Source organism: Muscardinus avellanarius, assembly GCF_963383645.1.
Source record: "Muscardinus avellanarius genome assembly, chromosome: 18".
Taxonomy (NCBI): domain Eukaryota; kingdom Metazoa; phylum Chordata; class Mammalia; order Rodentia; family Gliridae; genus Muscardinus; species Muscardinus avellanarius.
The window spans coordinates 16691510-16705310 of record NC_137804.1 but is presented as its reverse complement, the minus strand read 5'-3'; the positions used below and the strand labels follow the sequence as shown (position 1 = coordinate 16705310).

At 42.9% G+C, this 13801-nt stretch overlaps 1 protein-coding gene across 5 annotated transcripts in view; it reads left to right on the top strand.

Annotated features, from left to right (window-relative positions):
- The window catches only part of NR1D2 (nuclear receptor subfamily 1 group D member 2), a gene marked incomplete at its 3' end in the record, with an annotated part of 34341 nt that extends 32529 nt beyond the window's left edge, over positions 1–1812 (top strand). For all 5 annotated transcript variants that reach the window (XM_080715894.1, XM_080715897.1, XM_080715895.1 and 2 more), the window contains one exon: positions 1616–1812. In XM_080715894.1, coding sequence (XP_080572020.1) covers positions 1616–1812 — 197 coding nt within the window. The remainder of the gene's footprint in view (positions 1–1615) is intronic.
- Between the last annotated feature and the right edge of the window lie 11989 nt (positions 1813–13801).

Below are 13801 nucleotides of genomic sequence, written 5' to 3'. Positions count from 1 at the left end.
TAAATGGCCAGGGAATCTGCTTTTGTGTAGAAAACAAGTCTCATTGTTGTTAATCATGGCCTGTTTGTGCACTGCTTCCTTTCTCTCTTTTTTTTTGTGGTACTGGGGGTGGATCCCAGGGGCTCTCTACCTCTAGGCTATACCCTAATATTATTTGGAAACAGGGTCTCCCTAAGTTGCTGAGAACCTCACTACGTAGCTGAGGCTGGCTTCCCTGTGGGATCCTCCTGTCTCAGCCTCCCAAGCGCTGGGATAAAAAGCCTGTACCACCAGGTCCAGCTACTTCCTCCTTTTTTAAAGAGAGGAAACCACCCTTGCCATGAGAAAAGCCCGTAGACAGACTCATTCAGGTTTGAGCAATTTTAAAATACTTTCTTAATGAGCCTAGTGTGGTGCGCACGCTTATAATCCCTGTGCTTGGGAGGCTGAGACAGGAGGATCACACAGGTTCGAAGCCAGCCTCAGCTACTTAGTGAGGCTCTTAGCAACTTAGACCCTGTTTCCAAATAAAGTATAAAAAAATAGGTCTGGGAGCCAGGCATGGTGGCACACGCTTGTAATCCCCATGCTTGGGAGGCGGAGACAGGAGGATAGCGCAGGTTCGAAGCCAGCCGCGCTGGCTTAAGAGACCCTGTTTCCAAATAAAGAAGTATAAAAATAGGTCTGGGAGTGTAGTCCAGAGGTAGAAGGGTTTCCAGGAACCCCAGTACCACCAAAAAAAAAAAAAAAAAGGGTCTGGGAGTATAGCCCGAGGGTAAAAAGCCACTGGGTTCCATCCCTACTACCACACACACAAAAAACTTTATTAATATATGTGCTGCCAAACTGAGCAATTTAAGATATTTTATTACGCCGGGCGTGGTGGCGCACGCTTATAATCCCCGCGCTTAGGAGGTGGAGACAGGAGGATCATGCAGGTTCGAAGACCCTGTTTCCAAAAATAAAAAATAGGTCTGGGAGTGTAGCCCGGAGGTAGAAGGGCTTCCAGGAACCCCAGTACCACCAAAAAAAATTTTATTGATGGCCTGTGCTGAATCACTGATTCATTAATATTTTGTATGATGAACTTAGTAAACATGGTAGCTAAATGAAAGTGAATACAGATAACTGGTATAGTAAAGTTGCGTGGTATATTAGTAATCTTATCGCAGAATATCTTACCACCAAATTTAATGTCTTAAAAGTGCTAATGTAGCCAGGTGTGAGGCAGTACACACTTGTAATCTCAGTACTTGGGAGGCTGAGACAAGAGGATCACAGGCAGCCTCAGCAACTTTGAGAGGTACTCAGCAACTCAGACCCTGTTTCAAAATAAAGAGTTTGGGTGTAGCTAGGAGTAGAATTCCCCTGGGTTTTATCCTCAGCACCAAAAAAAAAAAAAAGAAAGAAAGAAAACTTGGCATAGATTTTAAAAATTTGTCAGGTTCTCCTACCCAAAGTCTTTAATTACTTGTTTGTTTATTTATTTATTGGCTGTGATATTTTGCCTTAACCCCAGTGTAAAAAGGCTTTGTTTGAATGCACTGATTACGTTGGTAACCAAGAATTATGTTTATATTTTTTGCCAGTAACACTTCCTCTCCTTCCTATTTCCCTGTTCCTTGCTTCCCGTCAGATCGGTCTGGAATAGAAAATGTCAACTCCGTGGAGGCTTTGCAGGAGACCCTCATTCGTGCACTAAGGACCTTAATAATGAAAAACCACCCAAACGAAGCCTCTATTTTTACAAAACTTCTTCTAAAATTGCCAGATCTTCGGTCATTGAACAACATGCACTCTGAGGAGCTCTTGGCCTTTAAAGTTCATCCTTAAGGCCTTCGCTGCTTTGAACATGAGCTGATGCTAATGTACATTTTAACTGTGCTGAAATGCTTATTTATATGTGCATACCATATGTGAAGATAGAAAAGACCTTTAAGACAACTCGGGATCGCAGGCTGTCCCCGTAACCACGCAGTAGCTGTGGATCGAGCACTCTCCGCCGTGTGTAGGCATTGGCTGCATCACCCCAGTAGACCAATCAGCTGTGTCGCACTTAGACTGGAAACGTTTCACTGAATCATACATCGAATGTTACTTTTTCATCTGCCAAAACCAAAAACCATTTCGATCTCCCTGTGATATAAATAAAACGCACAATCCCAAGCAGAGGAGGGCCTGGAAATGATCCTGTGTGGTAGGTACTCTGTTGAATGGTGGACATCTTGGTATCACCACAAGACGTAGATCTGGTAATCAGAGACTTTGGCGTTGGACGGTCTTCATGTTGGTATTTGCCACTATTAGAGCCAATGATCCTGGGCAGGACTGGTTGTGGAAAAAGAGCACTGTTCGTGTCCCCAATGCCCCAGCCTCAGAGAGACATTAAAAATGTCTGTAAGGCATATTTACCTCCTGGGAGATAGGCACTGTGTAAATAAGGTAAAAATCTTGTTGTTAAAATATTTTTATTTCTAAGCATTTCCGGGAAACCATTTCACAGTCCACACCAATCTTATTTAGGGTTCCTGCATACGTGTAGGGTATCCTACTGATACACACCTTCAGAGTTTATGGATACATCAGATACATATGTGTACATAGTATGTATGTGAATAATTATACATAAATATATTTCTTCACAATATTTTAAACTGTGAAGAACAAATAAACTTTAAGAGGTGTCAAAAGACCCCAATTAGGTGCATTTTACCTGTTTGATGGCATAACCATTGTTTTAAGATGTGTAGACAGTAGGATAATGAATTTATGCTCTATTTTTGTTTATTTAAGCGATACTTAATGTAAAAGTGCAACAGGCAGTCAAGTCCAAATTTTTAGAAATGCGTTTTTTAGAGTTCATCTTTCGTAAATTCTTTGGTTCATGGTACTAGTTGTTTACTATTAAGTTCATCTGGATTTCTACCTGTGCTAAAGTTTGCATTGCTGCCCCGTATACACATGCTGCAGCTCGAGCAGAATGAATTTTGATTCTTTCTGGAGAACTAAAAACTAGCGTTTAAGGAGGCGTGTTTGTGCGCTGGCACATGCGTGTGCCGAGTCTGCTTGTTTGTTTTCTTTCTAAACACTACAGGGATTTTGTCAAACTAGATTTAATCTGTAATTTGAAAAATCACATAGAGTGTGACCTACAGGCCAAGAAATTGTATCATCAGAGACTTCTCATCCGTATACCTAATGCTGGGCTTCATTAAATAGACGAGGTCAGACTCTGTTTATGACGGTAGAGAAAGCTGAGGATTTTAAGTCTGTGTTATGGTTTCCCTGGAATCACAATTAATTGGATTTTTGGGTAGAGATTGCCTTCTTTATGATGTTTGGATTACATAAAATTGCAAGAATGTTAAAGAGCTTGTGTCATTACACTAAGCCTGTTACTTTCGTGAAGTGAACGGAATGCCTTATTTTATATTGTTTAACTTGCTGCTACTGGGATTTGAATTTCTGTGGCACTAGTTAAGTAAAAAAGAAAAAAGATAAACTCTCATTATAAAAGAGGAAGAAAGGTGATGGTATATCTGTAATAAAATATAAACCATAATTGTGATTTACCTTAAATAGGTATTTTTATGGGATATACAGTTAAGAGTTTTTGTGAATTCTTTACATGATAGCATTATCTTTTTATAATTTTTTTTCCCTAAGATTAAGCAAATGCATAGTTTTCTTCTGTGGGGGATAGAAACAGCCTTTTGGAGTAATATTGAAAATCTCAAAGATCACGTTGATTCTTAATTTTTGCCTTTTGCGTAAGCCTCTTTATGACATGTATCTTTAAAGCAACTGAGTCTTTAGGAATGTGTAACCGGAGCTATGTTAGTATTGCTTATAAAACTTTAGTTAGGTTCTATACATATATGTATACATCCACATATAGATATATAGATTTGCATTTTGTCTTATAAAATTTTATTTGAATAAATTCTGTAGGTATTGGGAAACAAAATAATTCACATATCACTCATAACATTTTTGTATTTGACAGTAGCCCGATGTGAGACTTCTAATTCTAAAACCAGCAGTCTATTACAAGCACATTCTTTGATTGAGTCGTGGTTACAGACTTAGTAGATGCAAAAAAGACAGCCAGTGTTGGGAACTTCCGAGTCTGTGGGCCACTGTCGATGAATTAATAACGTACTGTATGAATAGAGTGATGCTTTAACTCTGATTTTACCTTTTAAAGTTCAAACCTGGGCATTATGTCAGCAAACTTAAGGGCATTATGTCAGCAAAGTAAAACTTTGTTTTTGTTTTTTCCTGTCTTTTTAATGTATCTCCACGTGATCGGAGCGATGATTCCAGCATTCAGAAAAAATAGCTGAGGGGAAGGGAAAACATCCTGGGATGAAGCTTGTCCTCACAATGATGGTTTAATTACAGATTTAACAATTGGAAGGAAATTCCAGTGGATTAAATGTATAGCTTTCATATCTACATTTCAAGAAATTACTATTGTAACTTGATAAGACACGACTTGTTTTATGTAAACATCATTGCAAAGTAAGGTGTAGATGCTCAGCTAGACTTATTACTGTGCACGAGAGTAAATACCTATCTCAAGTATTCTTTTTCTTTTCCAATATAAAGTTTGCTGAATGTACAAGAAGAGTTTAGCACTTAGGATATAGAATTTTTTTTAGGGGTTGGGGGGAGGGGCTCTGTCAGGACATTGTTACCTTTAAACAAAGACTGTTATGATTTGATCAAAAAATAAAACTTGAAACTATTCTTGAACTAACATGAAAAAATGAGATGGCTATTGTTTTAAAAATGATAGAAAATATATTGACCAGATATGAGTTAAGTTTATTTTCTACATACTGTAATTGATGAGGACATGGATAATATCTTCATGTTTCTGAAGTAATCTGTACATGGGGGGAGGGGATAATAAATATTTCTAACTGGTGTTTGGTCTCTGTACCTTAATGTTTTTGTAAAACCATTTATAGATGTATGTATGTATGTATGTATGTATGTATGTATGTACTTATGGTTCTGGGAATTGCATCCAGAGGCATTTGCCTCCGAGATATACCCCTAGCCCTTTTTTATTTTATTTGCTTTGAAACAGGATCTTGTTAGGTTGCTGAGAGCCTTGCTAAATTGCTAAAGCTGGCTTCAAACCTACAATCCTGTCTTAGCCTTCCAAGTACTAGGATTACAGGTGTGCACCACACCTGGCTTTATTTATTTATTTATATATTTATTTATTTAATTTATTTACTAGGGATGGAACCCAGAGACATTCTACCTCCGAGCTACATCCCCAGCCCTATTTTTTTTTTTGTTCTGTTTTTTTTTTTTTTTTTTTTGGTGGTACTGGGGTTCCTGGAAGCCCTTCTTCCTCTGGGCTACACTCCCAGACCTATTTTATATTTTTGAAACAGGGTCTCTTACACCAGCACAGCTGGCTTCGAACCTGCGCGATCCTCCTGTCTCCGCCTCCCAAGCGCGGGGATTACAAGCGTGCGCCACCACGCCCGGCTTTTGTTCTGTATTTTGAAACAGGGTTTCACTAAATTGCAAAGGGCCTCACTATCCAGCTGAGGCTGGCTAGGAACACGGGTCCTCGTCTCAGCCTCCCAAATGCTGGGATTACAAGTGTGCACCACCAGGCCTGGCCACACCCGGCTTTATAGTATAATTTAACTTATTAATAAGTTGTCTTCCCCCTGAGCATAGCAGGACTTCTTATGTTAATTTCTGATTCAGTGTGGGAAAATGTATACGTGTTGGGCTTTAGTTTTAGAGTTTGTTTAGATATTCCAGCAAGAACTGTTGGTATTTTCTGTGATGCCAACTGAATAGTTGTCTGCCGTATTGGATAAGGTCATCTTTCTGGGAAGGAGATGCTTGAACCAAGTGTCCGCCTTAGCCATAGTGCAGTGAAGTGTCCCAGCAAGACCATGCCCATCTCCCGGTCCTCATGGGCGCACGGTGCCAGCCGGCTAAGCCGAGGCGGTTGCTTAAGTGGGCACAACTTGCAACATTTCCTACAGCGATACCACTTTTCTGTGGATATTAATAGATTTGAGGGAAAGAAATGGGCTCTTTGATCAGATATGGAAATGTTGGGTTAAACAAGGTCACTTGGGTGTCTTTATGTCCCGCGCTCTAATGAGCATTGTGAATTCTTTTTGTGTGTGTGTGGTCTTGAAGATTTAATCTGGGAGCATTGTACCTCCAAGCTACACCTCAGCTCTTTTTTTTTTCTTTCTTTCCCAGCGGTACTGGGGATGGAACCAAAGGGGATTCTACCTCCAAGCTATACTCTGAGCCCTGTCTTTTATTCTTTATTTAGAAACAGGGTCTCACTAAGTTGCAAAGGACCTCAATGAGTAGCTGAGGCTGTCCACGAACTGCAACCCTGGTCCAGCCTCTCAAATGCTGGGATTACAAGCATGTGCCACCACGCCTGGCCTCAGCCCTATTTTTTATCCTTTATTTTTGCGGGTCTGGGGATAGGACCCAGGGGCATTCGACCTCCAAGCTACACCCCCTGCCCTATTTTTTATTCTTTATTTTGAAACCAGTTCTCACTGAGTTGCAGAGAGCCTCACTAAGTAGCTGAGGCTGTCTGCAAACTGCGATCCTCCGGTCTCAGCCTCCCAAATGCTGAGATTACAAGTGTATGCAACTACGTCCGGCTTATTCTTTATTTTGAAACAGGGTCTCACTAAGTTGCAGAGGGCCTCATTAGGTAGCTGAGGCTGACTGAACCTTTAATCCTCCTGTCTCAGCCTCCCAAGTACTGGGATTACAAGGATGCTCCACTACGCCTGGCTGTGAATTCTTTTTTTTTTTTTTTTTTTTTGTGGTGGTACTGGGGTGGAACCCAGAGGCTTTCTACCTCGTGGCTATACTCCCAGACCTTTTTTATATTTTATTTGGAAACAGGGTCTCCCTAAGTGGCTGAGAGCCTCACTAAGTAACTGAGGCTGGCTTCGAACCCACGCGATCCTCCTGTCTCAGCCTCCCAAGCGCGGGGATTACAAGCGTGCGCCACCACGCCCGGCTGAACAATTATTAAAACTAAACTCTAAGCCTGGCGTGGTGGCGCATGGCTGTACTCTCACTACTTGGGAGGCTGAGTCAGGAGGGTCACAGGTTTGAGAGCACAAGTATCGAGACTCTAATCAACCTAGTGAGACCCCGTTTCAAAATGTAAATAAAAAATAGGGCCGGGTGTGTGGCTCAGAGTTAGAATGCCCCTGGATTCAATTCCTAGTACCACAACAAAACTAAATTATTTAAGCTTTTATTTTTTAATTTTTATTTTTTTAATTTTGTGTGTGTGTGGGGGGGGTGGGGTTTGGGGATAGAACCCAGGGCCATTTGACCTCCGAGTTATAACCCCTGCCCTATTCTTATTCTTTAGCTGAGGCAAACCGCGATCCTACAGGTCTTAGCCTCCCAAATGCTGGGATTACAAGTGTGCGCCACAACGTCTGGCTTATTTAAGCTTTTAAACGTAAGTGAATTATATTTAAAAGGTGATACCCCAAACCCATTGCTTTCTAGTTTTTTTCCTGAGTTTTACTGTTATTTATATTTTTGAGGTTAAATACCTTTGTTTTTATGGGTACGGTAGGAATTCTTTAGAATGCCGTGTTCCTGTGTGTCTCTTTCCTGTGAGTGATGGTCCATTTGCAACTCAAAAGTGACCCGGGTGGGATTATTTATACCATGGAAATCAAATGCTATAAAAACCAAGGTTTGATTTAGTACTTTGAATAAGTCTAGATGGCTGAAAATGTCAATATAGATTAAATTTAAAACCATATCACATGTGTACCTGTTCTATGGTGAATAGCACAGGAAATTGAAAAATATTTCAATAATTTAAAACTATTATTTGATGTAGCGGAGTAATTATTTGCCTCATTGATTAGTCAAGTTCTAACAGTTTTCCTTGTTTCATTTTTGTTTTACTAATGTACATTAAATATGTGTGTGTGTGTGTGTGTGTGTGTGTGTGTGTGTGTGTTGCTGTGGATTGAACCCAGGAGCTATACCCCCAGCCTGATTTTTTAAAAATAAATTTGTATTGGTGCATTGTAGTCATACATCATGGTGGGATAAGAAACTTGTGAATGGCAATCATTCAAAACACAAACAACAACAGATGCTGGCGAGGATGTGGAGAAGTGGGAACTCTAAGACATTGTTGGTGGGATTGCAAATTAGTGCAACCACTTTGGAAAACAGTATGGAGAATCCTCAGAAGAATGGGAACAAATCTACCATTTGATCCAGCAATACCACTGTTGGGTATCTACCCAAAAGATAGGAAACCAAACTACCAAACTAATGCATGTGTATCTATATTCATAGCTGCACAATTCACCATAGCCAAACTATGGAACCAGCCAAGATGTCCATCAACAGATGAATTGATTACAAAATTGTGGGATATGTACACAATGGAATTTTACTCAGCCGTCAAAAAAAACTCAATTACATCATTTTCAGGGAAATGGATGGAACTGGAGGACATTATGCTAAGTGAGATTAGTCAGTCACAAAAAATAAGAAATCAGATGCTTTCCCTAATATGTGAAAGTTAGGGAGAATTGGGTCATAGGAGGAACTCTAGATGAAAACGGAAATCCTATGGAGGAGCAAACAAGGCAACCTAAAGGAGGAGAAAGGAGGGGGGAAGAGGGAAATCTCTAAAACACACAATGTACTTAAACATATCGAAGTCAACCACTAAGCCGAGCAAGAGAGGGAGGGGCGGGGAGGGAATGGGGTGGGAACTGGGTAGGGGTTAAATAAGCGATGTGTACATGTTTGCACACACAAGTTTTTTTTTTACCCCAATATGATGTTTGAATATAATGCACCAATAAAAAATTTAAAAGGAAATAAAAAAAGAAACTTGTGAAGATACACATGCACACATCACCCAATCAGCCCTTACCCATCCCTACCCCCCCCCCTCCCTCCTTCCCATGCTTGGCTTCCTGATTGACTTTGGTATGTTTGTTTTAGTACATCATGAGCTTTAAAGAGTTTCCCTCATCCTCCCTCTTATCCCCTCAGACATGTCACCTTCATTGCTCCTCCATAGGGTCCCTTCTTCATCTAGAGTTCCTCCTGTTACCCATTTCTCCCTAGTTTTCGCACATTAGGGAAAGCATCTGGTTTCCTATTTTTTTTGTGTGACATTTCACTGTAAACGCCATCATTTTGTTGTCCTTTATCACCTCATCTCTCAGCAGATTCCCAGATCCAAGTGACCTCTACTAAAAAAAAAAAATTGGTTGTGAGTGGATCATCTTGTCAGTTACCTCCTGGCTTTCAGGATCTCAGTAAGTGGGAATCAGTGTAGAAATTAAAAGAAGGACCTCCAAGGAAGAAAGAAACTGTAATTGATCGGATGTGGAGAAATAGAAGCTCTAATACATCACTGGTGGGATTGCAAATTAATGCAACCACTTTGGAAAACAGCATGGAAGATCCTCAGAAGAAGGAAAACGAACTTAACCAGATGATCCAGCAATTCCACCTCTGGGTATCTACCAAAAAGAATGAAAGCCGGCGTGGTGGCACATGCTTGTAATTCCAGCATTCGGGAGACTGAGACCGGGTTCGCGGACAGCCTCAGCTGCTTAGTGAGGCCCTCTGCAACTCAGTGAGACCCGGTTTCAAAATAAAGAATAAAAAATAGGGTAGGGGAGCTGGGCGTGGTGGCGCACACTTGTAATCCCCGCGCTTGGGAGGCTGAGACAGGAGGATCGCACGGGTTCGAAGCCAGCCTCAGCTACTTAGTGAGGCTCTCAGCAACTTAGTAAGAGACCCTGTTTCCAAATAAAATATTAAAAAGGTATGGGAGTATAGCTCGGAGGTAGAAAGCCTCTGGGCTCCACCCTCAGTACCACACACACAAAAAAAGGATAGGGGGTGTAGCTCAGAGGTCTAATGCCCCTGGGTCCCATCCCCAGAACGGCAAAAAAAAAAAAAAAAAAAAAAAAAGAAAAGAAAAAAAAAGAAAACAGGGTCTTGCTAAGCGCTAAGTTGCTGAGGCTGGTCTCGAACTTGTGATCCTCCTGTCTCAGCCTCTCAAGGACTGCCTCACGGGCTTGCACCACCGCGCCTGGCTCCGTGTCAGCTTTTATGTCAGGACTATACTTCTCATTTACAACTTAGCGGAAATCGAGTCCTACATTCTGTGAGACTTAATTGGCTATATGGAATTTATAATAAAGAGTATTGTGTGTTTTGTAAACTGTGCACTGCATATCCTTCCAGTAAAATAAATAAATACACACATGGAGTTTTCCTCCCCAGAGAGCTGGTTGTTAAACATTTCCCAGTGCAGTACTGTTTCACACATTTGATCCTAACCTCCAGAGGCAACTCTGTTTTCTAGATAAATAAACGAAGCTGTGAGAGTTTAAGTACCCACAGCTGTACAACAACAAGGAGGAGGACTGGGTACACACCTAGACATTTCACCCTAGATTCTGCTTTTTTGGGGGGGGTTAGGGGAGGTACTGGGAACACTTCCAGTTTTTTTTTTGAGATAGGGAAGGTCTTGCTAAGTTGCTGAGAGTCTCACTAAATTGCGGAGGCCGGCCTCACACCTGTGATCTTCCTGGCTCAGCCTCCCAAGTACTGGGATTACAGGTGTGAGCCCTTACGCCCCACCATTCACACATGTCTTTGTACTTTATTGTGACTTGACCCACCGGCAAAAGCTGTTAAGTTCTAAGCAGAAAAGAGTGTATACTGGAAAGCTTGGGGGGAAAAGGTAATTGATTCATGAGGAGAATGTTCTGTCTTGGATCACACAGGAAGAGCAGTGCCTCCATGAGACGGAGCTTAAGACCTGCCTCAAAGGGAGTTCACTGTAAGGATAGAATTTATTTCCAAAACAAGAAGCTGGAGGCAGGGCAATTCCAGGCTCATTGGCCCCACAGATCAGGACCACAGGAGTCTACTATGAGGACGGTAACAAAACAACAATAGCAACAACAACAAAAACAGCGGCAGCCTTGGGAGGCTGAGACTGGAGGCTCAGAGGTTCAAAGCCAGCCTCCACAACTTGGCGAGATCCTGTTTTGAAATAAAAAATAAAAGGAAAGTAGCTCAGAGGTCGAATGCCCCCGGGGTCCATCCCCTGCACCAAAACAAAAACACTCACAAAGCAAGTAAGAAAACAAACTCCAACCCCTCCCCCCAAATGGCGAAATAAGTGTTGGTGAGGATATGGAGAATCGGAATCCATGGAAGGGAATGTAAAACAGCGCCGCCCCTGGGGAAGAGAGGCATGACAGGTTCTCCAAAAATTAAGAATGGAATTGCTACATGATCCAGAAATTCCACTCCTGGATATACATCCCCTAAATAAAAGGTAGAGATATTTGTACCTGCATTTTTTGTGTGTGTGTGTGTGTGGTACCAGAGATTGAACCCAGGGGCATTCTACCTCCAAGCCTATATTCCCAGCCCTATTTTATTTTTTATTTTGAAACAGGGTCTCACTAAGTTGTGGAGGGCCTCACTAAGTAGCTGAGGTTGGCCGCGAACCTGTGATCCTCTTCTCAGCCTCCCAAGTCCTGGGATTCCAGGCGTGTGCCACCATGCCCAGCTGTACCTGCATGTTTATTACAGCTTTATTCACAAGAGCCCAGATGTGGAAGCAACCCAAGTGTCTACTGGCATATGGATGGATGCAAGATGGAATGCCTATATGTAAGGAGAAAACTCAGCAAAGGCCGCCACAGTCCAGGCATCGTACAGAAACACCAGCTTAGAAGAGGAGAGACCTTCCTCTTGTTTATCGGAGGGCTTGGGGAGATCTTTCCTTGAAGGTCACAGCAGACTTCATCTCAAAGTTCCCTTGGCCAGATTGGGTGTCAAGCTGCAAAAGGAGCCTGGAGGAACAGTTGTCTGACATTTTTTCAGCCTCGGTAGAGAATAATAGACTCTTCCATGAAGAAGGGGCTGGGGCATTGTTACTGGGTAGACACCCAGCAATAATGTCTTCTACATAGAATACTAGAAGGAGAAAGTGAGTTCAGTAATGATGGCCACCATCAGTGGTGACCAGAGCCATCGTTGATGGATGAGTGATATTCTTGGTGGAGGGCCCGGTCAAGGGGAGACTATAGTAAAGGCCCTATCTGCCCTTGTTCTTTTTCTACTCTTCTTTGTCCAGTTGCACGAGGGGGCGGGACTGAGTCCTTGGCCTTCAGTCGGTGCTGTAGATGAGGGATCCTTCTACCCCAGTACAACACGCCCAGAGCTGAGCCTCTCACACAAGCTGCCATGCTCTTCCCCTTAACCACGCCTCGGGCCTGAGGCCCTGCAACTGCAGTGTCCTCCACCTGTGGGAGGCCCAGGAAGAAAGGCTTGTGCAGGCCCAGGGCCACTTAGGGAACCAAAACACAAGGAACTTGGTCTAGAAGAGGGCATGGCGTCCGGGCTGGTGCAACCTCTCAGGGGAGGGCACAGGCCAAGGGGGCCAGAGTTGACCTTCTAAAGTGTGACCTCAGGGAAGGGACCCAGTGGCCTGAGTTGCAGGGAAGGCCCAGGAGGGGATACTTCTGTCCCCTCCCCTGTGTCCTCTGCCTCTGGCTGGGTGGGAGAGGACACATCTCTACCCCTCATCTACGCACCTAACTGCTCCGCGAAGGACAATTGCTGGTTTCATTGATTAGAACCCAGGAGCCGCATTCATGGGCCACATTCTGGTGCTGTAAAGCTTAGGATATTTGCAAGATACCACTTGTATGACTGCCTTTTCTTGTGGAGGCAGCGTCGTTCCTGTGACTGCGCCTGGCCACGGACCTCAGCTTGCCAATCCTCCCCACTGGGTTTTTTGTTTTGTTTTGTTTTGTTACTAGGTTTACACTCAGGGGCATTCTACCTCCAAGCTACACCCCCAGCCCTATTTTATTTTTTTAATTGAAAAAAAGCTCTAAGTTGTGGAGGGCCTCACTACGCTGCTGAGGCTGCTGAACCTGCGAACCTCCTGCCTCAGCCTCCCAAGTACTGGGATTACAATGTGCAGCACCACACGCGGCTTCCTCCCCACTTTAGATTCAGGTGGGAGGGGGCACGTGGCTAGCCTCCACCCTTAGTTTTTTTTTTGTTGTTGTTGTTATTTTTGCGGTACTGGGGATGGAACCCAGGGACATTCGACCTCCGAGCTACACCCCCAGCCCTATTTTTTATTCTTTATTTTGAAACAGGGTCTCACTGAGTTGCGGAGGGCCTCACTAAGTAGCCAAGGCTGTTCGTGAATCGCGATCCTCCTGTCTCAGCCTCCCAGATGCTGGGATTACAAGCGTGCCCACCACGCCCGGCTGTCCACCCTTAGTTTGAATTCTCTAGGACAGAGGTTCTCAAAGGTTAGTGTACTACCTAGAAGTGTTAACATCATCTGCGAACCAGGCAGAATTGCAGCACGAGGGCCCCACTGAGCCCTCCTACATTGGAGACTAAGAGTGGGGCCCAGCTGCTTGTTTTTATAGGCCCTCCATGTGGTTCCCACACAGCTAAAAGTGATAGGAAATCCCTACTGTGGGAGACGGTAGCTTGCTTTCTGACTTTAGTTTATTTAGTTACTTTTATTATATTATTATTATTATTATTATTATTATTATTATTAATTATTATTTTGGTGTGGTACTGAGGGTGGAACCCAGAGGCTTTCTACCTCCAGGCTATAATCCCAGACCTTTTTTATATTTTATTTGGAAACAGGGTCTCACTAAGTTGCTGAGAGCCTCACTAAGTTGCTGAGAGCCTCACTAAGTTGCTGAGGCTGGCTTCGAACCCGTGG